This window comes from Nestor notabilis, unplaced genomic scaffold (genome assembly GCF_000696875.1).
Source record: "Nestor notabilis isolate BGI_N333 unplaced genomic scaffold, ASM69687v1 scaffold13583, whole genome shotgun sequence".
Taxonomy (NCBI): domain Eukaryota; kingdom Metazoa; phylum Chordata; class Aves; order Psittaciformes; family Psittacidae; genus Nestor; species Nestor notabilis.
The window spans coordinates 506-27,561 of NW_009922467.1; the positions used below are offsets into that span (position 1 = coordinate 506).

The 27,056-nt window shown below is 41.5% G+C and overlaps 1 protein-coding gene across 1 annotated transcript in view; it reads right to left on the reverse strand.

Moving 5' to 3' along the window:
- Window positions 1-3,098: 3,098 nt before the first annotated feature.
- HSD17B12 (hydroxysteroid (17-beta) dehydrogenase 12) overlaps window positions 3,099-27,056 on the reverse strand; it is a gene marked incomplete at its 5' end in the record, with an annotated part of 29,519 nt that continues 5,561 nt past the window's right edge. Inside the window, 5 exons of the mRNA XM_010011621.1 lie at window positions 3,099-3,203; window positions 3,414-3,563; window positions 10,309-10,374; window positions 15,154-15,235; window positions 20,969-21,003. Of these exons, the coding sequence (XP_010009923.1) occupies window positions 3,099-3,203; window positions 3,414-3,563; window positions 10,309-10,374; window positions 15,154-15,235; window positions 20,969-21,003 (438 nt within the window). The remainder of the gene's footprint in view (window positions 3,204-3,413; window positions 3,564-10,308; window positions 10,375-15,153; window positions 15,236-20,968; window positions 21,004-27,056) is intronic.

Genomic DNA, 27,056 nt, shown 5'->3' on the forward strand with positions numbered 1-27,056 from the left:
GGGCAGGGGGTTGGAACTGGGTCATCTTTAAGTCCCTTTCCAACCCAAACCATTCTGTGATTCTATCTTCATTTTACGTAGTGAGGAAAACAGTGTTCCCTTAAAAGCTCACAGACCTTAAGGAAAGGAAGAAGACTGGTACATGGACCATCTGGATCAGAAGAGTAACAACTAACTTCAGAAAGATTAGGGAGGCTGAAGTAATTTTGCAAAGCTCAGCAAAACGTAAGGTCAGAGAATCAGATTTGGGTTGAACGGAGCTTCAAAGCTCATCTAAGTCCAACCCCACCTCTGCAATGAGCAGGGACATCCTCAACTAGATCAGGTTGCCCAGGACCACATCCAGCCTGATCTTGAATGTCTCCAGGGATGGTGCATCCACCAGCTCTCTGGGCAACCTGTGCCCTTGTTTTACCACCCTCATTGTAAAGAATTTCTTCCTCATGCCCAGCCTGAATCTCCCCCCTTTTAGTTTAAAACCACCACCCCTCACCTATTGCAACAAGCCCTGCCGAGATGCCTCTCCCCATCTTTCTTATGGGCCCCTTTTAAGCACTGAAAGGCCACAGTAAGGTCTCCCTGGAGCCTTCTCTTCTCCAGGCTGAACAACCCCAACCTTTCCTCGCGGGAGAGGTGCTCCAGCCCTCTGACCATTTCTGTGGCCCTTCTCTGGACCTTGGCTCTTTATAACACCAAAAATCATATATTTATAACCCCCAAGATGAGGCCCTCTCCCACAGAGACCCTGACTCATGGAACATGCACAGGGAAATAAATGTCTACTCTTCAGAGACAAGAGAATGTAAAAGCCAACGACTGCAGATGAAGACTGTTACATACACAGAAAACACTCATTTCCACTGTTTGAAGTGTACAGAAGCGGGCAGACCGAGGGTGTGCTGGTTCTGTGCAGTTACCACCTAGCACATGTCTCTGCAAGACATGAAATAAATAACTCAATTCTATGTGTTAATCTGTTCTCTGCACACCAGGGGAAGAACCCTGATTTTGGGACAATAGTACCACCCGTAACCCATCCTGTCTTCCATCACACGCCCAGGATATTTCAAAGTACATTGGAAGCCAACGAATACACGTTATCTCAATTGCAGAGATGAGCAGATGTTCAAAAGCAAAGCCAAGGCAATTTAGGTTAAAAAGTGATTCCCTGCTGCAGTTTGGAAAATAAAAGACCTCAAGGGAAACACGAGTGGGAACCCAACCTGCAGCGTGGGGAGAGACACACTATTCCCCTCAGACACACCTTTCCAAACACCTCCAACAGAAAACTGTATTTGGAAATAACTATTTCTTACTAATAGCTTAATGAACAGTTCTAATGAACAGTTTATTTTGTTTTCCAGTGATTTTAAAGTATCAAGGTAAAATAGATAACAACCACGAAAACAGATTAATAAAAGCTTTGGTTTTAGCATGTAGAAGTACCATTATTTTCACATTATTATATAGGATAAAGAACAATCAGGCATTTGAATGTACAGGCAAACATTATAAGTAAAAAACACACCACAGTAAAGATTCAGAGTTAATTCCATTTAATTTGTTTTACAAAGTCAAAAACTTAGGTTTAGTCCAATGCTTCCACAACAGATCCAGAGCAAACCAAGCCATGTGCTCTTACAGAACTAATACCATCAACTTCACCAATCCCTGATCCAAAAAAAGAAATAATTAAGAAAACTATGGGGTAGGATCTGCATCTCAGATTTGATCAGCACCATTGCATCGGTATTCAGGTTTTTTTTTCAATGTACAGAAATGTTAGCCCCAAATCATGTCTCAGTACAACATACTTGACTTCAAAATCAGAGCTTGAAATGACTCTTCAAAGGACAGAAAACAACCCCCACTCTTCAGCCACAGGAAGGCACCACACAAAACATAGGTAGCTGTTTGCAATTGGATTTGCCTTGTAAGTTGCAGTGCATTTTATGGTTCTAAAAGGAATGTTAAAGATCAAAATTCAAGGAGTAGGTAAATAGAGACAACAGCAGTGCAGACCTCATATACTTTGATCCCTGTCTCCTGGAGTTGGGTAACTTCAGCCTCACTGGAGCACTCGTTTTGGAACAGAACCATGAAGCACATCAGTTAAAATCAGTGTTCTACATTTAAAGAAGTTCACTGGTTCTCATTTTTAAAGCTGTCCCAAATAGTCAGGATTCACATTTCAAAGGACCTCACCAAAAAGACAGACTGGTACATACTTCAGAAAGAATTTAACCGTCATTGCTAACAAGGAGAGTAACTCATTTCAAGCTCTGCATTTAAAGTACCCATAAACTTTTGCATAGCAAACCAGCACGTAACACAACTTGTGACATTTATCTACATTGTGTTATCACCACCTATTACAAAGAGCAGGCACTGAACTTTTAAAAACGTTATTATTACAAATTGTGAAGATTACAGATGACTGAAAAGTTAGAATCCATATCCAAGAACCAAGAATTTAAATACTTTTCGCAACGTTACCTTATGTGTGTATTTATAGATGAGCAATTACACTTATTTTGGTTTTTGGCGCATTTCCCTCAAGTTCATAACCAAAAACCACACTGGATCATGTAAGCGAGGGAGCCCCCCACAAGCTGGCTGACAATGAAGAATCCCTGCAAGTACCCAAACCCTGAGCTGGGAAAACATTACGCTCTGTCCATAGTGCAAAGTTACCTCTTTAAATAAATAAGCTCCCTTCTCATTCCTGCCCATCCATCCAGGAACATGTGAGAACTTCTCTGCCCTTCACCCATGCGCACAATACACAGATGTGATGGACACTATACAACCAAGTTGTTCCTCAACAGCACAATGTCTGATCAAGTCTATGTGAGTATTTCTTAAAGCACAGTGCTATTTTAGTCCAAAGCACTCCCCCCCTTGATATCTATAAACAAATAAAGCCTATTTTTAAATCAATATTAGAAGCCAACGGTCTTGTTTCAGCTGTATCCTCAAAACAAGACTGGTTTGCTTGTTAGAAAGTACACCTACGATTGAAGATGTTTAAAACATTCAGTCTAGTGGGTATGGAATCTGCAGGAATCCCAAGCTCCCGAGATCAAGATGCTTCCAAGTTAATTCTCCTTCATCTTTTTCAAATAACGAGCCCGTATTTGTTTGTTTGTTTTCATGAGTATATTAATGACAGTAGATGCAGGTAGAAAAGAGAAGAGCCATCCCTAAAAGGAAAAAAAGGGAGAGGAGAAGTCTTAGCTTTCCATAGCCTGTACTAAGTGAGATCGTAACAGTTACCAGCACACACAAACATTACCGTTATGATTAGAAGTTAAAGAACACAAATGATTAACATTCAAAATTATTCTTACTCTTCCATAACAAACAGTTAACAAAGGACATTCCAGGTCCTAACACTTTCCAAGGTGACTTACCATGAGTGCATGGGGTATGCACCCGTTGGTCTGGGACTGCAGGCCCACCGTGCCCAGGGCAGCTCTGACGTATGTTTCAGGACTGGGCTTGTCAAAGGTTGGCTTGCGGATTTTGGACATTTTTGTTGCCACATAATAGGGTAGAACACTCTGCACATAGGAGAGATCATGTTAAGCAAAGAATGCTTTCAGATTAACTTACATCAAGGAACTAAAATCATTGGAAATTAGATAACCTGTACACTGAATTCCAGCTTGAGCCAGACTTCTTTTCAGCTCTAAGATCACAGTGTACAATATCAAAACCATTTTTCACCAGGTCATATTTGAAACGTGGCCTGTTTCCAGCCAGCATCCTCAGTTGGGGCCCTAGAAAAACCACTTTTGCAAGTGTATGGTTAAAAAGCCTTTCTTACAATTTGCTTTGTAAGCACAAAACTTCATTCCAGTTGTTTAACAGAAAATGCTGTAGTGTTGCTTCTCTGTCAGTAAACCCCCAGTGTTTGCTAGGGAAGGAGGCACAGAACACAACACAAGGATTTTGTACTTGAGTAACAGCTCCCCAGGTTGGTACCCATACAGAGAGAAACATGAATGCAGGAGGAAGGAGAAAAGGGAACACCAGGAGACTTGGCACACTGAGCTTGTAACTCCACAGAGGGGCTCAGAGGACGGAGGTGGTACTGGTACCAGAGTGGAAGACCTCAAGGAGAGAAGGAAGGATCAAGAAATGAAGTACAGTTAACGGGTAGCAAGATTTGGAAGAAACAGAAGAAGTGATGCTGGGTCTCAGAACTACGTGGCCCTGGCACAATGGAAAAGCAAGAGGAAGAGGCATGGCTGTATTGTTAACAAAGGGGGACTGGTACCACAGTGGTGGGGCAAGGTAGACCTGGGGAATCCAAAACCACATTCCACCTATCCCCAGCTTGGAGAAGGGAAATGAATATATAATTATACACTAGGAAGCAACCCTCTGTCCTCATAGTTATGGTTTTGGCATTGCTGTCAACTTGTCCTTAACCTAGGCCTCTAAAAAAAGTAATCAAAAAAGCCCTGGTCTATAGCCACTTAATCAGATATTAAACACACCAGATCTCACAGGTTTAGAAAGGTTGGGACCTTACCAACACAATGACCTCCTAAGACACTGTCTGTAGCTGTACTAGTGATTCAGCATACACAGTCACTATCACCCATCACAGCAGCGAGCACTGTGATTCATGTTCCTTTACAGTGTGGATCCACTTCTGCTACACTAATGGATCTCAAAATGAGAATACTATCTCAAAACTCAATATATTTGGGCAAGTTACAGCTCAGAAACCTGCTTCCCCATGTTAGTCTCTTAAAGAAGAACGACCACACATGCTTGACCTCAGAAACATCTACTATCATACTCTGAGGAGCATAGCACGGGGGGGGGAAAGGAGCACATAAAGTCTCACTGACCATTTATCCATGCCATAGTTGTGCACATGTCAACAGGAATTTGACCACCACAAACAGAAAGCATTGGTATGTCTGCTCCTTCCCTCACCTTAGAACTTAAAACCATGTGCTTCTCTCTATAAATAGGATTTCAATAATACACTGCATGAGCCCACTTTCACATGGAGATGAAACACACAGAGACCTGAATTTCAGAAGTGTAGACAGTTACCATTGCCTTTAAAGTCACCAAAAGCTACAAATGCTTGGATAAGAAAATTACTCTTCTATCACCTTAACAGCACAGGTACCTAGTTTCAGCTCCAGAATGTGAACTTCATCCGTATCTCAGATTATATTTCTAAACAGAATCTCTAGTTTGGTGTTTTAGAAAATAGTTCTAAGCTGCTTATTCACCACCAAATTATATGTGCAACATCCCCACAGTGACACGATGGTCATAGTTATGATTTACTTTCTGTCTTCCTCTGCTCAGGAAGAGACTTAAGTGAACTGCACTACCCAGTTAAGCCACTGGATAGCATGAAGGGGCAAACAATAGTGCATGAGGATACTTGAAAAAGCAAGCACACAGCAGCACTACTGGTTAGCTATTGATCCACACACTTCAAGCCACACAGAAACACAGGATTACACTCCAACATTTCTTTTTCCCTCCCAAATGCTCTTCAGAAAACAGAAACAGGTATTTAGTGACATTACATTTACAAGCTTCCTATGAACTGTGCCATATTTTAACAGCTATGAAAAGACTTGTTAAATCTACTAAGTTAGTTTTCCCTTCCCTTCTTCCTCCCCACAAGGAGCTTAGACATTCATGAATCCTACCTAAAACTGGCATGACAGATTAAAAACAAACTGCCTAAAGCCTTTTAGCATTTTGCATTCAGGCAGACATAACCCACGCTACCTGGGCAAGTAACTGCACAGAAAATTGCTTGTCTTTATCCAGGGAATGCTGAGCCTGCTTCTCCAGTTCCAAAACAGGCCTCAAGAGTAGCTTATGTCAGTAAAATGTCTCTTGCTCCCTTAAAACATTTAGTACTGCTTACACCTCTGATGCTTATTAAACCAGGCCAGCACTCAGAATTGGGTCCTCCACATTGTACGGGTGCAAGAAGTCAGATCTCAAGTGCTGAACAGAAGCCTCTGCTTATTATGCTACAGACACAGGAAAATAAGCCCTCAAAGTCAGAATATGTCATTTACACCATTTTATCACCTATTTTAGTTACTTGTAAAAAAGACCGAACTCTCAGGTGTTTCCAAAGAAGTTTTTTCCATTTCTTTGTGGGGGAAAAGGAGGGTGGGAGACATAAAGGGGTGAGAATTACAGCAGCCAGAGCCGACCTATATAGAAAGCTAACAAGCTTTGGAGGAAGGAAGGCAATGCCACTAGCCATTAATTTGGTGACACCACACTTCTATGAATACCTGGAGAGAGAGCTGGGCTTGTTCAGTGTGGTGAAAAGGAGGCTGGTGGTGACCCAATACCTGCCTAAAGTTATTTCAAGGGCAGTTATGAAGATGAGAGCCAAACTTCTCTTGGCAGTCCCAGACAGAAAAACAAGAGGCGAACCTCTCAATTTTGGCTGTGGGCTGTCAGCTTGAACACTAGGGAGAAAGCCTTTTGCTAGGAGAGCAGCACAGCACTGAGACAGGCTGCCCAGAGAGGCCACAGCATCTCTGCCCTTGAAGGTTTTCAATATTTGACTGGATAAAGTCACCCACAACCAGCCCATGACCTGGTGTTAGCAGCAATCCCACTGCTAGGAGCAGGAGGTTAGACTAGAAAGCTTTCTAGAGATCCCTTCAAATGAACACTGTCATGATTTTGTGATCTGGTATTTTATATAGTGGATATGACAGAAAAAAACAGGTAGTGGAAGGTTTTACTGTTACACTTTTGCTAGGCATAGTAGTGAGGTATAGTGGAGAAATGGCAATATCTAACTGAAGTTTAAAAAAGGGAGTAGAAGAAAGGGGTTAAGAACTAAGCAGTCTTTTTAGACATATTCAAAATGCAAAAGCTTTAGAAGAAAGTGCAGAAATCTTTCAGGGAGAAATTATTAAAAGAGTCTTGAGACAAGTCCTTGTCATCTTCTTTCCCATTCCTCTTCTTTTTGCCTCTCTCTTTCTCTCCATGTAAGCACACACAGATTTTTAACCTATGCTATTACTGTGCTGCTTCTGTAAACTTAAGCTGGTCAGCCAGAAGGAGTATATTTTTAATCTAAAGATGGCAAAACTGCAATAAAAGCAGTATATACTATCAAACCTAAGCTAAGCTTCCACAAAGGCGGCAATCCCCTTGAGCAAAAGTGATATACTTTAGGCTGAACTCCAGAGATTGCTAAAATCCTACTACATTATGTTAGGTTTTTCACACAGTGGAATGGTAAAAGTTTACTGGTTCGAATGGTGATCTCAGCTGGAAGTGTAAGCGTGGAATTAAAAGTATCACACTTCTGAAGGTCACAGAGATGAACCAAGGGGGATGCAGTCTTCCCAAGCACTTGAAGGAGATACGTCAGCTCGTCTTCACAGGAATGTACTTGTAATATTCATTAGTGGTTTACAGCGACTTAGGCTGGAACAAGGACATGGACTGCAATAAAATTAGCATAACAAATTGAAGCTGTGACAGGTATTGGTCATCAGGCCCACATAACTCAGAATGGCAATTCCCTGTCTACATTTATGGGCAAAAAAGCAGTGCTGTCAGGAATTCAGCACCCTTAGCCAATGTGGGAGTTACAAAAAGACAGCTTACCACAACCTCTAAGATTTGTACAGGAAAATATAACTGAAAAGCCAGATTTAATTCTTCATTTGCTCATAATGTTAAAAATGGAAGACATGAAAAAAATGAATACCTTTTTTCTAGCTTTTCCATACCCAAAAGCTAGAAAATCTTTCCCATATTATGTACATTCCTGTGGCAGCTAAAGGCCTTTAGCCAAGCACAGGTTACTGGGTTATTTACCTTTTCAGTTTCAATAGCTACTCCATAGTCATAAATGAACAGTACCTTCTTCTTCATTCTCCTTTTAAACTGACAGTACTATGTAGACAAAATTTGGGGAGAAGGAGACAAATGCACACAGGAAGAACACTTCTTTCTCCTTCAGCCTCAGTTGCAATCTGTGACTACAGTACACGAAACAGATCAGAAGAACAACTGTCTGATAATGAAGCTAAATCTGCAAGTAATACAGTTGGAAACACACTGGGGAGATAGAAGTAATATAGAAGGGTGAAAGTGAAAAGAGAGCTGTAAGAAATTTTCAGGATTGTAAAAACTGACCCATTGCAGGACAGTTTGGGGCTGAAGTCAGGGAATGACGTGGAAAGCCCCATGAGAAGAGAAAGTAACGAGGAGACATAAACCACTAAAAGCTGTTCCAGCTTAATTCACTTCAAGAGCTTCGAGCACACACAGACCACCCTGTATGCTGAACCTGTACCTGGTCAGGGAGTACCTCTGTAGCATCCTTCATTGCTGCCCACTGGTTTAGCTGAAGGTACATCCTAGGCTGGTAGGGCACAGCATCAAGCACTCTGAAAAGTTATGCTTTAGGTGCTCTACAGCAAGTTATGATCTGCTATCAGCATAAACTAATGTTCAGTCTTACCTCGAGAAGGTCTATCGCAGTAGTTAGAATGCTTTCAGGGATCACCTTTGCTACCTTCCTCTCCAATGCCAACAGACCCCAAAATAAACTGCGTCCCTTAAGATGTTTAGTAGAAGGTATAAATCTAGGTTTAAATGAGGTTCCTATTAAAGCCTGGGAATAGCTCACACAGCAATCATCTTTTTTCTTGACACAATCCTCTCTCAGGAACTGGGACAGGACATTATATGGAGACAGGCTGAGAAAGTTGGGGCTGTTCAGCCTGGAGAAGAGAAGCTGCGTGGAGACCTCAGAGCAGCTTCCAGTGTCTGAAGGGGGCCTATGAGGATGCCAGAGAGGGACTCTTCATCAGGGACTGGAGTGGTAGGACAAGAGGTGATGGGTTCAAACTGAAACTGAGGAAGTTCAGGTTGGATATAAGGAAGAAGCTCTTCCCTGTGAGGGTGCTGAGGCACTGGCACACGGTGCCCAGAGAAGCTGTGGCTGCCCCATCCCTGGCAGTGTTCAAGGCCAGCTTGGACACAGGGGCTTGGAGCAACCTGCTCTAGTGGAAGGTGACCCTGCTTGTGGCAGGGGGTTGGAATTAGATGATCTTAAGGTCCTTTCCAAACCTAACCATTCTAATATTCTATGATTATACTAAACATCTGGATACTAAACAGCAGGACATACCCTAGTAAAAGTTCTTGTTTTGCTAAGTATGCTTAAAAGGAAAAAAAACCCAACACATCAAAAAGGTAACATAGCCTTAAGTTGGTAACAACGTCTCTATGGTTTTAGGTAGTAAGAAAAGTTGTGCTCTCACACTTAATGATTACATAAATAAGGCAGAAAACTTTGTGCATATTTCCTCATAGGGCCTTTGGAGTTCAGATCGTAGAATGGATTGTGTTGGAAGGGAGCTTAAAGACCATCTTGCTCCAACCCCGTGCCACAGGCAGGGACACCTTCCACTAGAGCAGGTTGCTCCAAACCAATCCAGCTGGTTTTGAGATCCACCATACAGAAAAGGGGAATGACAGGCATGGACATAGACTAATCCTGTTCATAAGAGGATCCCTAACTGAATTTAAAAGAGATACACAGTACAGGTAACACACCACCTTGGTCAAACTGACTATTGCTCTTGAGAGCAAGAGATGTAATAAGTAATGAAAAACTCAGTGTTTGCAGGCAATGCTGGAAACCCCAGTTACATTTGTGTGTGAGAAGTAATATTAAAGCAAAATCCCATAAAGCTGCAAGAGACTCACTTTTATGCCTATCAAAAATAATTAAAACCATGGAAGGGAAACAAATGGGAGGAAAAAAGCAAGACATTAGTAATGTGGAAACCCAGTAGTAAAGAAAATTAAATCAATCCATTACATACAAAGGGTCTTTGAGGCTTTTCTCTGTTCTTGCTGCTATGCTTCCACTGCAGGCACCATTCGAGTCTTTCGAGCAGTTAAATCTCTGTACAAATGCACTCTATAAACTGTATTCCAGTAGATGAAGTTGTATGAAGAAGTATTCTATAGTTGCACACAGTTTTATTGGACATTTGATACTTAAAAGTTCAATTACCATGATTAGCTAAAAAAACCCAACCCCATAACCAAACTGTGCTCAAAACCCAACATGTTTTTTATTGCTTCAAGATGTTGTTTCAGAGTACCTTAAGCAAGCTGCTAATGGGATCAAAGGAAATCCTTATCCATAATCTGTGTCACACATTCATGAATAAGAGAATATGCTGATTCTCTTTTGTTATCAAGACACCAATGTTGCTGTGGCAACCAAACTTAGATGAAACAAACTCTACTCACCTGCACAATGATGCCCTTGCTCTTGTATTCTGCCTCGAGGCCTCGGGAGAAGAAATCCACAAAAGCCTAGAGAGAAAGAAGGGAAACATGCAGCATGCTACACATTAAATAGAAACTATAGTTCGCAGGGTTTTGGAAGCACATTTGAATTACTATTTAGTTTTCAAAGTGAAAACCCTTAGGTTTTCAAAGAAACTCTGCATATTAGAGCAACTCCATCTGAATAGCAACCCTATGCTTACAGTCTTACACGGAAGTAAGGCTCAGTCTAAACAAACCTACCTCCTTTTTCATTTAGAAGGAATACATAAAGCCTAGTTTAAAAAGGAAAACCAGACTTTGCATGTTCACTACTTCTGTCACCTCCTTAGACTTTTATTTGTTTTAAGAGTGATTTAAGTAGGTTTCTCTTGTGCATGGTTTTTAAAACAGTGTTTAAATACTTTGCCTTCTGCCTTTATACTTTGAAGAAATGCTACCCTATAGTGATGCCTTTCCATAGCCCTGAAGTCCATCTCCTCATCCAAATTTCTGGAAGCTTTAGAAATTACAAGACTAAAAGCTTAAAGAAAGAAGTGGAAGGGCTTAAGAGGTGGATGCCAGTGCCTGCCTTCAAGATGCCCTCACATCTGATACAGCCGCCTTCATAACCATGTTGAGAAAGTATTGCCCCAATAACCCAAGGCTGCTCAGCAGCTCAAACCAGCACAGATTCACCCTCCCTAAGTGCTCCTAAACCACCTTCCCACTTTTCCCTCCTGCAGTCCAGTGAGACAAAACATCAGGTTCTATTATGGTTTCTTGGTTTAGTAAAACAACACAGCCAGGTAGGATGAACGGAGTACCTTCAGCTGAAGGAACTAAACTATCTTACCCATGCTTGAAGCTCAAATAAATACTAAAGCAGCAGCAGATTCTTCAGACCAGTTTGCAAACAAACAGCAAAGCTCGAGTACTGCACCTGCTTTACAGTCTTCCTTTGGTCACCAGGTCACCAACGGGTTAACACAAGTCCTAACTGAAACCAGCACTTAAATTTGCAGTGACCAGTGTTTTTCCTATCAAGGTCATCCCATTGAACTCAGCTATACAAGAAGCAACAGAAATACTCCTATGCTACAGGGCTCTTTCTATAGGCACTCTTCTGAGCATGCACAAGATCCAAAAGAAAACTAGATTTTGCTGTGTAGCAGATAGATCCTTTTATTCTTCACCTTCAAGTTGCATGTACAAGCTATAGAAAGGTGCTTATTAAACCAAGAAAAGCTCATCTTCTGTCCAACTGCTCTTTTCTTCTCCCTTTCCCTCAAGTGTAAGTTCTTAATGAAATTCAGTACTCAACATGAACCAGACTCAAAGTCTGGTCTAGCAGCAGCGATTCAACTGAGCTAGCCATCCTAGTGCAACAATAAGACACTTGTATAGACATGTGAGTAGTTCATTGCAGCCTCTGAACACAGTTGCCAGATATATAACTGCACAGAGTGTATCAATAATCTATTAAAAGTAAGTAAAAAACATTTTGTGTTAATCAAAGTGCTTTGATCATTCAATTTCTATCAATTTCTACTTGAATGAAGTCCTAAACTCAAGTTTCAAATACAGAAAGACTATATAAAAGGACTGTCACCTCTACCGGTTGCAAAGAGCTTGCACTAAAGGAATGCTTAAATGAGAAGAGAAAGCTATGTCCAGTATACAGGCTTTGGAGTTTTAATTCTTGAAGAATTTATTTCAAGGCAAGTTGGGTTTTCTACCTCCAGATGTTCAAGCCCCCCCAACAACCTTTCACTTAAAACAGCCTTGAGAATTGTCTCTAAGGAAACACTCCCTGAATAAGCAGATAAGCACTGCATGCAAGAAGGTCTCTTCTCTTTGGATATCCAGTAACAAACCCAAATACTAAAGACATGGGGGGGAAGTAATCGTATTTCACTTCTTATTAGGATTACCATAGGTAAATAGGTAAATCAGTTAAAAAAATAGGACTATGATACCTTTTAAAGTGTCTCATTTCATTGTAAAATTGGGAATTCTCTACGGGAAGGTTAAAGAGTTGGACTGCGGCTGTTCCTGATAATTAGCCAAAGCCATTGACTTACACCTGAAGGATACTATGCTTTAAATCCCCTCTATATAGATGAGTTAAAAAAAACCCTAGACATTGCAGATACAGTCTTCCTACAGCTACATTAGGGGAGTCACTTTCATGCTTACTAATCTTGCTGTGGTAGAAGAAGAGCAGCGCTGAGAATAAGCAGATTACTTAACCTGTAATTGAGTTTCTTAGGAGGAAAGGAAGAAATATTTGAGATTCTCATTGAAAAAAAGACTAACCAAAGCAGTATAAAGCATATTATCACTAAAATCAGCAGCTCAATTCATCCCATAAAGCTGAAGGTGCCATCACAATGAAAGTGACCTTTTGTATTAAAACAAAGAACTGAGCTCTCAGGAAACAGCTATTTCTATCAGCTAAAATTAATTCAGGCTTTCATGATTTCTGAACTTAAACATCCCCTCCTTTAGTATGAATAAAACAGTGTGCATCAATTCCTTTTGGGAAGTATGAAGACATTACTAAAGGTCTAGAGGAAATGTAGGTCTGTTCTGACATGAATGACACTACTGAAGGTTTCTTCATCCTGTCAAGGTTCTGCTTAGACCCTGAAATCCTTGAGGTATTTAAGGTGATTACTAAGTGTGCCTGAAAAAACTGAGGTGCCATATAGCTTTAATGCCAGTGTAAATGTCTCTTGCATCTAGTTTTATCAGTTCTTTAGTCTCAGTCATTAGTCTTTACTGTGTTAACTGCACATCTTTCAGGGGAAGACTTTTAGAAGCCCCTGTAAGTATCTTTGGGGAGGGATGGTAAGAAGACCAGCTGCAAAAAGACAGAACTGTCCCAAGGACACAAAGAGAAAGCAGAGCAGATAAATTTACCATGAAAGGTAGATCTAGGATAGTACTATGAACTGGTAAAACAAACCAACCTATTGTGAAAGACAACTGGAAATTTCAGTGTTTGGCTAAGCAGGGAGCCCCTCAATAATCTAAAAATGAGCATATGAGAAACAGAAAGAAGAAGTAACAAAATAGAAACATAAAACATTAATTGTGTACTTAGGACTAAAATCCAAACTGGAAAGAAAAGACTAAGAAAGGATATTAAGGGTAGTTTATCTGCAAGGTACACTAGTTTGAAGAGGAATTTCAGAGAAATGAGGGCTTGTTGAGGCATAAGGGACACAACCTAAAGAAAAGGAAAAGGTTAAGGTATTCATTCAACACTTCTCTTGCTTTGCGCAGCCAAAACCTGCTTACATGCCTCTGCGTGCACCAGTTTTGTTTAATGAAAGTGATAGGCAGAGGCAGCAACAATTTAGGGATTACTTAGAGAAGCTGGATATATTCAAATACATGAAGCCACCATGGGTTCATTCAAGAGTGCTGAAAGAACTGATCCACGTGTATATAAGTCTGCTCCCTACGGTGTCTAAAAAACCAGGGAAGATCTTCAACAACTGCAGAGGGCCAGTATACCCTCCTTGAAAAGAAAAGATTGATCCCACCAGCTTTAACTCAGTTTGTGGAAACATGTTGGACCATGGAGCCCACGTCTTGAAATTCATTTTCAGGCACATAACGGACAAGAAGATACATCAGAAACAGTCAACACAGATTTATCAACAGCAAACTGCTTTCTACAATGGAGTGGACAAGCTTTGTGGATGAAGGAAACAGATGTTTAGTGTATATAAAATATATGTGTGTGTGCAGAGAGAGATTTTCCTTTCAGCAAAGCTATTGACACCATTTTCTGCAGCATCCTCATTTCGAAGTCGAGCAGATACATGCTGAAACAACGAGCTGCTGGCCAGACTGAAAATTGGCTGGACCACCAGGCTCAAAGGGCTGTGATTAATAGCTTGACATCTGGCTGATAACAAGCAGAGAACCCTACAGATCAATACTGAGGCCCATATTCTTCAGCATCTCCTATCAGCGACCTAGATGATGACACAGAGCACACCCTCAGCAACTCTGCAGATGACAACATCAGATGGAATGGCTGACACGACAGAGCTGCAATCCAGAGAGACCCTGATTAACCTGATTATAGTTAAACATCCTGAGATGTCTCCACTGGCAAAAAGTGAAGTGCAAAGTTCTGCATATAGAGTGGGATAACACCATACCTTCATTTTGGTTGAGTAGCAGCCCTGCTGCAAAGAACCTGGAATTTATAGTGGCTGCCAGGTAGAATGTAAGCCAACAATCCACTCACTGCAAGAACATCAAATGACATACTGGACTATGTTAACAGGATAGTCAGCAGATCAAGGGAAGCTGACTACTTGGTAATGGTGAGGACCTAGAGCTCTATCCTTCCTCTTAATGTTAAACTAAAGGCAAATAATAAGAAAAGAGAACAAATATTTCCTTCCAACAGGCACCAGAAGAGTCCTACTTAAATAAATACATATATAAATACATATACACACATATTGAAGATACATATCTTCAGTAAGATTGGAGGGGGAGAGAGAAGTTTCAAATTCAAAAAAGTCAACGTCCTTTCTCAACCTCATTAAGTTTGCTTGGTACACTAGCATCCTTTCCATGTAAAAGTAGAATGCAAGATGAAATACATAATATAGTCATTTCCACACCAATAAGCCCTTGCACTCATTTTTCTCTCATCCTTCCAGCTTCTGCTATTGGAAGAAGTTAACTCTTGACTTTTAGTTCATGAAAGCACCACTAGATGGACATCAAAACATTTATTCCTGCAGTGTTGGCTTATGTTTGACACTTGCTTTCAGTGTGGAAAAGAGCACTTACCTTGGTTGCGGAGTAAAGAGTCAGCAGTGGAGTTGGATACATCCCAGCAGCAGAGGCGATGTTCAGGACTACCCCTTTGGATCTGCAAGGCAGTGAAAAGATATTATCATGAAATAAAGGAAATATCTTATGTTTCAGAAAATTACTGCAAGCCTAAAGAAAACCTTTAGGGTGGAGATTAAGATCTGTTTTAAAACCCCAACCAAATCCTAAACTGAGATTTACTAAAAGGACTTTAAGCACAATTAGAAGTATTCAAGCAACTGGTATAAATCAGCAATTCATACCGATTTATATTTAAGGTCAACACAGCAAGAGAATCAAGCTCCATACATATATAATGCACATACACACACTGGGCTAAGATATGCAAAACCAACTGAGTGAAGCTGCACAAGTCCAAAAGGCAGCTTCTAAATCTCAGGCTACACTAGCAGAAATGGCAACACAAGTTTGTTGTATGGTTTGTACTACGAGAATCCCTTTCATCTTCTAAATGTTACTTCATGATGGGTCTTCAAAATAGGATCTATCTGAACCTACTGTTCAAAGACAGAGGTGTTTTAATATAGTATGGAAGATACTCAGTGGATTACTACATAAAGGAAGAGTTGGTTTACAGCTTATTACAGTAACACTGAAGGTATTCCACAAGAACATTTCATTAAGGATACCAGTGTGAGCCCTATGTGCCAAGCACATGTAAAGCATGTGCAAGTAGGACAAAGTAAGACTCGTGGACTTCCCAACCCAAACTGATTCTGAGCATGTTTAAGCCTAGTTTTACCTCCAAAACCAGACATACTACTTACTGCTAGGTAGAAAGACAAATCAGTTTTAAGAGGTTGAGGCAAATTAGGGCAAGCATGCTGTTAGAAAGTGCTACCAGACAAGCCAACACAGTGAAAGATGCATCTCTGCTTCTTCTCACCCTGTAGAAAATTCAAGCCAATTTACCTGAACATACTGATTATGGCATGTTTAGTGCAAAGTGAGAGCATTCGTGCAGGTAGTTCAACTCCTAGAGATTCACATATGAGTTTCTCATCATAGTTGTTCATCTAGGTATACCCTATGCTGCTGCTGCCACAATGATTTGGGTAACCATCTTAAAAATAAACCATTTAAGTGACCACTACAAATCAAAATGGTACAACTCTTAAAATCATGACAATAGAGTCAAATCAACATGGCTTCAGCCAAGATACAAGTGTGACTTAAATCTGTGACTGATTCACCTCTGGAAATGAGGTGGCTAAAAGAATTATTTCAGTCATTCAGGATTTCAAACTCCTTTTCCAAAGCTGCTTGTATTTTTCAGGAGTCACCTGCAAGGTTTGGTTGGTGAAATAAAGTAGTAACGTGGATCAAACTATGGAGTATGGAGGAAATAAGCCCACACATTAATAATGAATTTTCATGACAGCAAAAGGTTAACAATGGATGTCAAAAGTTTTTCATATCAAGGCAGTTGGTGCTGTGATATTTATTCATGAGCTCAAATAGGGATTAGCAGTGAAATGAGTATTCGTGCAGTTTTTAAGAGATTACCAGATTGGAGAATCTTGTAAGGAACTTTTTGAAGAGCTCAGACTGGTGTGTGAACAGACTACACAATGGCAGATGAAAAATCAGTATTAACCAAACCAACAATGCATCCTGAAGAAAATAACATGAATTCATCATAAACCTCAACTATCCATTCCCTGGAAAACCTGAGCAAGGAGCTCTCTTTCATGCAGCAGTCATCAAAACCACCCAAAGAAGAGCGTGGTGGGAATGGCAGGGACAGATCCACCACCACTGAAATCCCACATGACAATCTACAGAACACTTTTATCCTTCCAAATATAGGACTGAAATATTAAGAACCTGATGACATAAGAAAGGGGAAAGGAAGAAATAAAAAACAACCCTTATACATCAATGAGGTGAAAAGATTGGTTCAATTTAGCTGTTCAAGAGACGATTAAGAGCAGTCATAATAAGAGTATACGGACTAATGAATGACAAAGATCAAGATCTAGATTTATCCTCTCAGAATACAAAGGAAAGATGGCATTTATTTAAATGAAAGAGTGGAATTTAGATGTGATAAAAAGAAGTGCTCTTCCCATAGTCAGACCATGGGAGTACTTGCCACAAAACTTAACTGGATTCAAAAAAGGGTTAAGGGTTTACATGGATAAACATGAGCCTTATGCTTACAAAACACACTGAAACTTTAGAGGAGAGGTTGGCATTCAGGCTGTAAAGCAGCATCTGGCTAGACTGCAACTTTCCAGCAGAGGCAGTGACCATCACCTTGGTGCAGTGAGGTCCAACCCAGTGAAGAAAATCCTCTTGGAAACACAACAAATGAACAGCAGCCCCTTGCAGAAGCTCCATGGATTGGTCTGTCTGGAGCAGTTAATGCCACTGTGGATCCTGTGGTTTGTAGTTTCTTATTTATAAAGAAAACAGGCGTAGCCGTAAAAGCTCACAACTTAAATCCTTCAGATAAAAGGAATCTGAGAAGCATCTTGTAGGGGAACACTTTCAATTACTCCAATTACAGTTTTGCTTCTTAGAGGAATCACAGAAGAAATGTTTTGAGGGATCATCTGAAGAATTACACAAAGCATCAGTGTGGCAAAAAGGAATGTTGGCTCCATCCAACTCAACTGTGCAGTTAATGACAAAAGAAGTTGAAGGTGAGGAGAGCCAGGCCCACACCCTCACACCTCCCCATCATTCTACCTTAAGTGGTCCAGCACTGCAGAGGCTATATTTAGCCATCTCCCTGTTGCTGTGGCAACCAGCGCCTGCTCTAGCTGCACACTGAGTGGAAAGAGCAAGCTTCCTCTGTAATGTAATTATGCACTTGCTACTTCCCTGGCAATAAATACCATAGTTTGATATTTGTCTAGAAACAGTCAACTGGTTTTTGTTGTTGTTAGGGTTTTCATATTGTTCCCAAAGATATCAAGCCTCAATTTGCAGTTCTGAGTCTCCCACCTTAGACAGTAAGCCTGAAAATTTACAGAGGAACTGCTCATTTAAGTGTAATAGGAAGCTGCAGATTATAAATTGTCACTTTAAGTGTTCAGAGCACAGGAGAGGAGCCACAGCAGAGAATCTAAATGCCATTACCAGAAGTGGCATTCATCTAATGCTGCTCTGTTTATTATAAATAAAAAGACACACCAAGATGCACTTGTGTTGTCTCCTTGTAGACTGGATGCAAAGCATGTAAAATCTGCTCTATTTCTGTGTTTGCCTTGTAGTATCTTGCCACAAACCCAACATTCAAGTACATGAAAGTACACACTAACTAGGTGCAAGCTGGTGTAACATGCTATGTCACATCTATCTACTCGATATGATATTCTCCTTGAACAAGTTGAGGAATAATGATGGGATTCCTTGTCTGGTTTTATTCTTAGAGCCTGAAGCCCCTTTTCCTAACCCACTACCCTGTGTGAGAAATTCATGGATGGCCCAAAGAGCAACTGAGTGCAAGCACCATTCATTCATGTCCTTGGATTCGGTGGACATCCATGTCCTCCTGCGGTTACAGGCTCTTAGTGGTGTTACTGGCCTGTGAGCTATGACTATGCAGGAATTGGCAGCTGCAGACAGTGCTTCTGTGCACTGCAAACCAACTGACATCACAAAACCAAAGAGAAGATGGAAGCTTTTCCACACATTTTGCCCTGGGACAGAAAGCAAGACCTTCATTCAAATGGAGCAGTCATTTAAAGTGGCTCCTCACACAAAGAACCAAGTTCAAGATGGGTTTGAGGTTTTTTTAACCACTATTAACCTTTTCTTTGCAGGCTTCTTCTTGCACATTTATTCTGGAGATTCCTGAGGTAATCATACAGTTAGGAAAAGTGAAAAGAAACATGATGCAGTGTGCTCAAGGGTAGCCTTGAAGGATCCTGGTTTGCTGCCTTTCATTCAAATCATCTTACCTGGGTTTATATGTAACAGAAGAACATACACAGGATCTTCCAAAAGTAAAGTAAACATCATTCTGTCCTGAGAAGCTGAAGAGATCAGTTGTGCCAAATGGATAACTATGACATTTCTTTACACAAAGAAGAAAATGAGGCAAGAAATTGATAGAGCTTCAAAGTTCCAAAACCTGATACATTAAATCCTTTGAAAGCAGAATGGCTTTGGTCATGCTGGCATCTTCAGAGGGCTGTGGTTTCACAAAAGGCAGGTCCATTTATCTATCAATAATAGTACATGGGCAAGAAGTAACTTTATTTACAAACCCTGCACAGCTACCACCACCAAACTATAATCCCCATCCTCTACCCCAGCTTTACTGGGAAATATTTCACCCCTATCCCAGAGCTCTATCTTGGGTCTTCTTTTCTCATTCAAATTTCATTACATGAAATGAACTTATTCTTATCTCGTGATTGTTTTAACTAAGAAAACTGAGCTCATCATCACCCTGATGTGCTGGACACTGACTCCCATACTGGCCACTAGCTTGGGCAGTTTGTATCCATAAAGAAACTTTGGTTTAGCCGTGAAACATTTGCTCTGCGTCTATGCAACACTTGAATAACTGAATCCAAACCTGCAATGAAGACTCCCAGAGAACAGGATGATACAAGAAATACCTTTTTTTTTTTTCTTAATCTTTCATTTGCAGCTTTTCCCCATTTATGTGCTTCTCCTACAGTACCCACTTGGAGCAACACTATGGTGACTTTCATGCATGGTTCTATACACCTTTCTTCAGTATTGCAAGCATAGCTCAGACCTGACCCACCAGCAAGCTGGGTTTAGAATCACAGACTGGTTTATGTTGGAAGGGACCTTAAAGCTCATCCAGTTCCAACCCCTGCCATGGGCAGGGACACCTTCCACTAGAGCAGGTTGCTCCAAGCCCCTGTGTCCAACCTGGCCTTGAACACTGCCAGGGATGGGGCAGCCACAGCTTCTCTGGGCACCCTGTGCCAGTGTGTCACCACCATCACAATAAAGGGGTTTTTTCCTACTATCTAATCCAAATCTCCCCTCTGGCAGGTTAAAGCCATTCCCCATTGTCCTGTCCTTACATGCCCTTGTAATAATTCCCTCTCCAGGTTTCCTGTTGACTCCTTTAGGCACTGGGAGCTGCTCTAAGGTGTCCCTGGACGCTTCTCTTCTCCAGCCTGAACAAGCCCAACTCTCGGTGTTTCTCCATAGGAGAGGTGAAGACCTCTGCAGCAAACAGCTTGGGACAGCCAGCATCAGCTAATGAACAGCCTGGAAGGACTATGTGGAATCGTGCACCTTTCAGATTCACCTGGGAGCTCGCTAGGAAGTCAGTACACATCTTGTGTAGCGACAGTGGTGTGCATTAGCTGTTATTTGAAAGAGCTGGCCTCCAATTCTACTTCTCCAAACGATCACAGACTTTCCTCAATATACCTCCTACTGTATAATGAGAACATACTCTTTGCATCCATTTTCCTTACAATGACTTAGAGAAATAGCCTTAAGAAGGTTATTCCCAGGAACTGTAACCACCCCCTCAGAAGAGCAGGTTGTTGAGTTAGTGCTGATGAGTCAGACGGGCTTTTTAATTCTGTTCTAAAAGGAATCACCACAACAGTGGAGAAGGGAGAGGGAAAATAAAAAGGGAATCGAGTGGAAAAGGCTTCCACCGTCTGATGATTCATGCACCATCAGCGTGACTCACCCAGCATTACTCTGCCATTAAAACATGGAGACTGGGGCTGATTAGTCACAGTAATGAATTTTTCAAGAAAGGATTCTCCCCTATAAATAATGATGACTTTGTCTGGATGGTGTTGCTGTGACTCACCTTTCCAGCATGCCGGGCAGCACCAGTCGTGTCATCTGCAGAAAGAAAACATTCGTGATGGCTGAGAATGCAGACACCAGACAGCAAGAGAGCGAGGGAAGCCTCCCTTCCTCCCAAAGCAGCTGCCACCCCCTCCACCCCAACCATGGCTCAGGGAAGCAGGGACCATACTTTGCGTAGGCTGTTTATTTTTATTCTACCTGGATAACTTGGCTCTGTCAAGTAGTGTGTGTGCTCTGAATTGGTGAACCCATCCAGCTAGTAGCATAAGAGTAAACAGAATTCCTTTTCCACTCTGCAGCACCAGTGCCCTCTAAACAACATTAAACCACCAGGGTACCACGGTACGCATATGATCTTTCTCTCCCCACAAAGAAGCATCTGTCTTCCTTAAGACTGACTAAATTCACCACCTATGCCAAGGCTCCAGACAAGATCCAACCCATTTTAGCTAGGCTTACTGAGCTGCTGGTTTTAACTTAAAAGTAAAATGTGGAGCAGCAAGAGCACTGAACAGAAAGAGTGACTATGAGTTTCTTACATTATGTGACCTGCAGCAAACATTTAAGACCCCCAAAACATTTATTGCTGATTACACAGATGGTTTCACACTGAGGAACCTACACCTCTACGAGAAAGGTAGCTTGGCAAACCTCCTTAACTGCTCAGGAGGCTCCTGCTTTCCTTATGACTCTGAGCAATCTATTTACAACCTGGCTGAAGGATTCTCCAGAGCAGTAATCCTAAAACAAGCTTCCCTATTGCAGACAAAGCAGCTCTGATAAGGGAAATAAACCAAGCATTGATCAAAACTTTGACAACTTTAGTGTGAAATAGTTCATTTTCCTGCTACTAATTACTACCACCCTAAAATAAGATTCACATCCGAAATCTCTGCCTTTAAGTATTCATGTCATCAAAGTTCAGCTTGTGCCATATATTACTTGTCCCTGACTAACCCTGTTAATGAATGTTGTGTCACTGACACCAAAGACAGATCAGACAAGGAATACAAATTATTACCACTTTTCACATCTTTACAAGGTGTTCCAAACAAAGTTCTTGAGAACACACTGAGGAGGGGGTAATAAAATACTAATGGCACCAAAATGTAATGGCACTCCCACTGATACCAAATTGCCTTGATAGCTTAAAACATGAAATATTTAAGCAGTATAGCAGGAAAAACATGCCAAAAAATAGAAGATATCAGCATACACAGGATTACAGAACACCTGTAAGCACTTTCATTGCAAAGAAAACAATCTTATTGCAGCAAGCTCTTCATGTTACTATCAGCACTGCATTAGCCCTTACCTATGAACGAGTCTGGGTTTGGGTTTTTTTTGTTTGTTTTCTATTATAAAACACATGCTTTCAGGCATAAAGGAGAAAAATCACAACAGAAAACAAAATTTCAAGTCGATTGCAGCTGACATACAAATAAATGGTAGAGAAGGGATGTGGTTTGTATTTCAGTGACATTTCTCGCTTAGAATAGATTCTGCCATCAGCCAAGCTGCATGACAGCTTTGATAAGGGACTATGCAGGCAGGAGTCGAGCAGACCTTGCTGTCACCAAGTCATCTGTTGACATACTTAACTCTCAGCACTGCCCCAGAAGTCAAACTAAGGGTCAGAGTTGGTAAACATCACCAAGCTAAACAGATCTGATGCCACTTCATAAAACCTTCCAACATAATGTCTGAGTATACATCAACTTTTCCATACATGAATGCTTCAAGGAAGGTGTGGGAAGAACTCTTTATTTTAATGTCAAAAGATAAAGAATGATTTGGGCTGATATTAAGACTAGTTCAAGACTGGCAGATCTTTCATGTGGTGCAAGCTTTATGATCTCTCCCACAGATCCCTTTGCAAAAAGCAGCATTGTTCCTTGCCTCTCAGAGCAGTGTAAAGCTGCATATCACAGAATCACAGACTAACTTGCGTCAGAAAGGACCTTAAGATGATCTAGTTCCAACCCCCTGCCATGGGCAGGGACACCTCACAGTAGACCATGTTGCTCAAGGCTCTGTCCAACCTGGCCTTGAACACTGCCAGGGATGGAGCATTTACCACAGATCGACACATGGACATGGACTGGAACTGCCTTCCCTTAGGGAACCCCTAAGTGGTCTGAAAAAGCAGTACAGGTTCTCCCACTGTAATGCAGAGGGGACCCCACCATAAATCCACACAAATGCATTCATGCTCTAAATCCAAACTGCAACCAACCAAACCAGCTCTAACAGCCTATCACAAACCTGCTGGTTCCTATTGATACCCCAATGAGAGCACAGAAGAACATGCTGCAGTAATTGACTTATATATATTTAAAAACTATGAGGCCATTGACAGCTGAGCTAGAACAATAGGTACAATTCAGGTAGAAGTCAAGAAGTCTCTCACCACCAGCTGTGTTAAACAGTCTGTTTCTAAAGTCTAGCTGGACAGGCAATGAATTTTCTTTTCCCTTTCACAGAAACACACTGATGGCAACACTGGCTCCATACCCAACACCCCTTCCATTTGTTTCTATTAAAATTAGTATTTTGAGGAAATTAACCCAAAAATCTGTGAAATAGGGCAAAACTGTTTTTCCTATCTGTATTTTTACACTTTGTGATGTGTGAAAGGAGACACATGAATATTCAGTATCTTTATGCACAGAAAACATACCATGTCTTTTAAAGACTAATAGAACAGAAGGCAACTCTCTGAGTCAGCCCCACCTCATCCAGCCAAGTCCATACTCAGACTGTTCCAGCAGTGCAAGAGCACCATTGGAAATGTGTTGTCAGGGCATTCTGCAGCTCTGCTTGGGTCTGGCAAATCTATACATTATACACACACAGAGATGTGTAATATTCCCAGCATTAACTCAAATAAAACAATCTGTAGCAGAAATGTAGTTTTGTTCACTACTAACAGTGTCCGTACGTGCTTGCAAGATCTTTATCCAAACAGCCAAACAGGTTAACACTCTTGTCATCAATAGCTATAATCTCAGATGTGCCATTAGGAAATCTGTTCAACAACAAATATCTAGAATTGAATAAATATCTCTCAAATAAGGAATCCAGATTTTAGCTAGATCTGATTTAGAGATAGCCAGTTCTGTAAGTGAGAGGGACTCTTCATCAGGGACTGTAGTGGTAGGACAAGGGGTGATGGGTTCAAACTGAAACAGGGAAGTTCAGGTTAGATCTAAGGAAGAAGTTGTTACCCATGAGGGTGCTGAGGCGCTGGCACAGGGTGCCCAGAGAAGCTGTGGCTGCCCCATCCCTGACAGTGTTCAAGGCCAGGTTGGACACAGGGGCTTGGAGCAACCTGCTCTAGTGGAAGGTGTCCATGCCCGTGGCAGGGGTTGGAACTGGATGAGCTTTAAGGTCCCTTCCAACCCAAACCAGTCTGAGAGTCTGTGATTCTATGTAACAGAGTGCATTTCATAAGCACTGCAAGTCTGAGTCTATAGGAATTAGCATGTAGGATGCCAGAGAACTCCACGATAGTGTTCATTTCTCTGGAGGCAATCTCATAAAGGAAGAAGAAGGTGGCAGGAAACCTAAAGGAGAGGCTGGGAAGTAGCCTCAGATAAGTGCCTTCGGTTGGTGGTTACTGAACTCCTTTAGCCTTCCTTCACATCATCATTTTCCTGAACAAATACTACTTCCCATACAAATACCAGTGCTGCAGATGAAAACATGAATGTTCCCAAGACTCTGACAGCTGAGGTAATTTCAGAGAAGCAGCCAGACACCAGGCTATGTGAAAACTGCCAGCTCATCCAAAGCAATCTGGGTTTTTCTTCCTCAAAGTTTGCATTAGAGCAGAGTGAGAACGCGTCTATGAGTAAGCACATCTGAGAAAGTTGCTCAGGACAATCTTCTTGACATCAGAAGTTGTTCATCTTCTATATTTTGATAGAATCTGGCAAAAAAGTTTAGCACACAACCACAGTAGTTGCTGGGGTTTTGCTTGTTTTTTCAGTGGTTGCACACACACACATAATGCTACCATGGAGTTTGGAGTATAATTCCTTTGGTTTGGAGGGCTCCATTATTTTAAGTCAGCTTCTTTCCCACCCAACCCTCCAGCCCCTAAGTTCCAGGATGCTCACAGCAAAAGGCAGAGATTCATTACAGGCCATTTCATTAAGCTTTTGCAGACAACTATCATTTCTTGATGTCCATTTATCTGCAATTGCATTCATTACATGCCTGGCAAGCACCGGTTCTCTTGTCCACTCTTCGTCACCAGAGGTGTCTTCTACCTTCTAATTTGGGAAAAAAGACCACCACTTTAAACCTAAAGCAGCAGAGATTCCTACCTGCAAATACAAAAATGCACAGCTTCCAGCTAGAGGCTTCTGGCTAGATTTATGTTCTAACATATCTGCTACACTTCAAAGCTCCTATTAGAGGACTACCAAAAAGTTACAAGTTACGACCATGTATTTCCAGTGTTTCTTCCTCAGGAAAGAAATCTCCTATTCTTAGTGGTCACCAAGGTGTAGTCTCTTCTCATTCCAATCCAAGCAACAGCTTAGGAGCAGAGCTAGGGAAGGAATAACAACTTCTGAAGCTCTGAATACTTTTCAAGTGATACTCACTCAGATTGCTGAAACACACGAGGAAAACCTGAGGTAAATACTGGAAGTCATCCTTCACACCTTATGGGCCACACAAAATTGTTATACAAAGCCAGAAATCTAATACCACAGTTGTGTATTTAGAGATAAATTATTCTACGGGATGATGTTATGACTACAGGGTTTTCCCCATTACCAAAAGGTATAACGATCTGGAATTAAGCCCATGCAAGTACAACAAAAGACCACAGAATCACAGACTGGTTTGGGTTGGAAGGAGCCTTAAATCTCCTCCAGTTCCAACCCCCTGCCACGGGCAGGGACACCTTCCACTAGAGCAGGTTGCTCCAAGCCCCTGTGTCCAACCTGGCCTTGAACACTGCCAGGGATGGGGCAGCCACAGCTTCTCTGGGCACCCTGTGCCAGCGCCTCAGCACCCTCCCAGGGAAGAGCTTCTGCCTCAGAGCTCATCTCAATCTCCCCTCTGTCAGTTTAAAGCCATTCCCCTTGTCCTGTCACTACAGGCCCTTGTGAAAAGTCCTTCTCCAGATTTCTTGTAGGCTCCTTTAGCTTCTAGATGAAACTACCAAACTTGTAGAAGTTTTCTACTTTGTTATGCAGCTGAGAAGCTTCCTTCAGCTCTCACGAATCTGAGGTGAAATTATACCAACTCAAAGCAATGCAACCTTCTAAAGATTAGCAATTCCCTGTGGTGCACCCACTCATGTACAAAAACATCGCTGCTACCATCAGATAATTCATAGTGCCTGGGCAGAGGACTCACACAAGTTCACAAATGCATTAGCTCTTTAGTAAATAGCTGGCTGACACCATGCCTATTCCACACTTAGTACAGCCTTTACACTGAAAGAACTGAGGAACTGTACTCATGTACTGGTGGATAAATGGATGGGGAAACCTATTTTCAACATCTACTATTAGGTTTTCTAAGCGTGTCTCTTTCAAAACACTATCTTAATGCAACTGATACCTCAAGCTGAACAAGAATGATTTCTATTTGTAAACACTTCCAAGTAAACCTGATGTCAGTTCAGAGACAAATCACAGTGTGACCCATGTGCCAAGGTCAGTAAGCAGAAAGGGGCATGGGATATACAAAGGGAACTATGAAAGCTTCAAGCCCTGCTCATTGACAGTGACTTTGCTTTGAGAAAGTTTTCCCTACCTAGAGCCACAAATTTTCAGAGTCCAGTTTACAAGGGAGAGCTCTCAAAAGAAGGGTCTTCCTCCCACCCTTTACATAGGCAAGATTATTCAAGTAACAAGGCTGAACTTTCTCACTTCAGAATGTGGAATACAAACTGCCTCAACCCCAAACCTATGGAAGCCACAGAACTCCAGGATTTCCTAAATCTCCCCAGGTTGAAGAAAAATCCCCAGTGCTCCCCTGACTATTGCTGAAAAGTATTTATCACAGCTGCATTTCCCTTGTTCCAGCTTCCTCTGTACCATGCTCTCAGGTCCAAAGTCAGC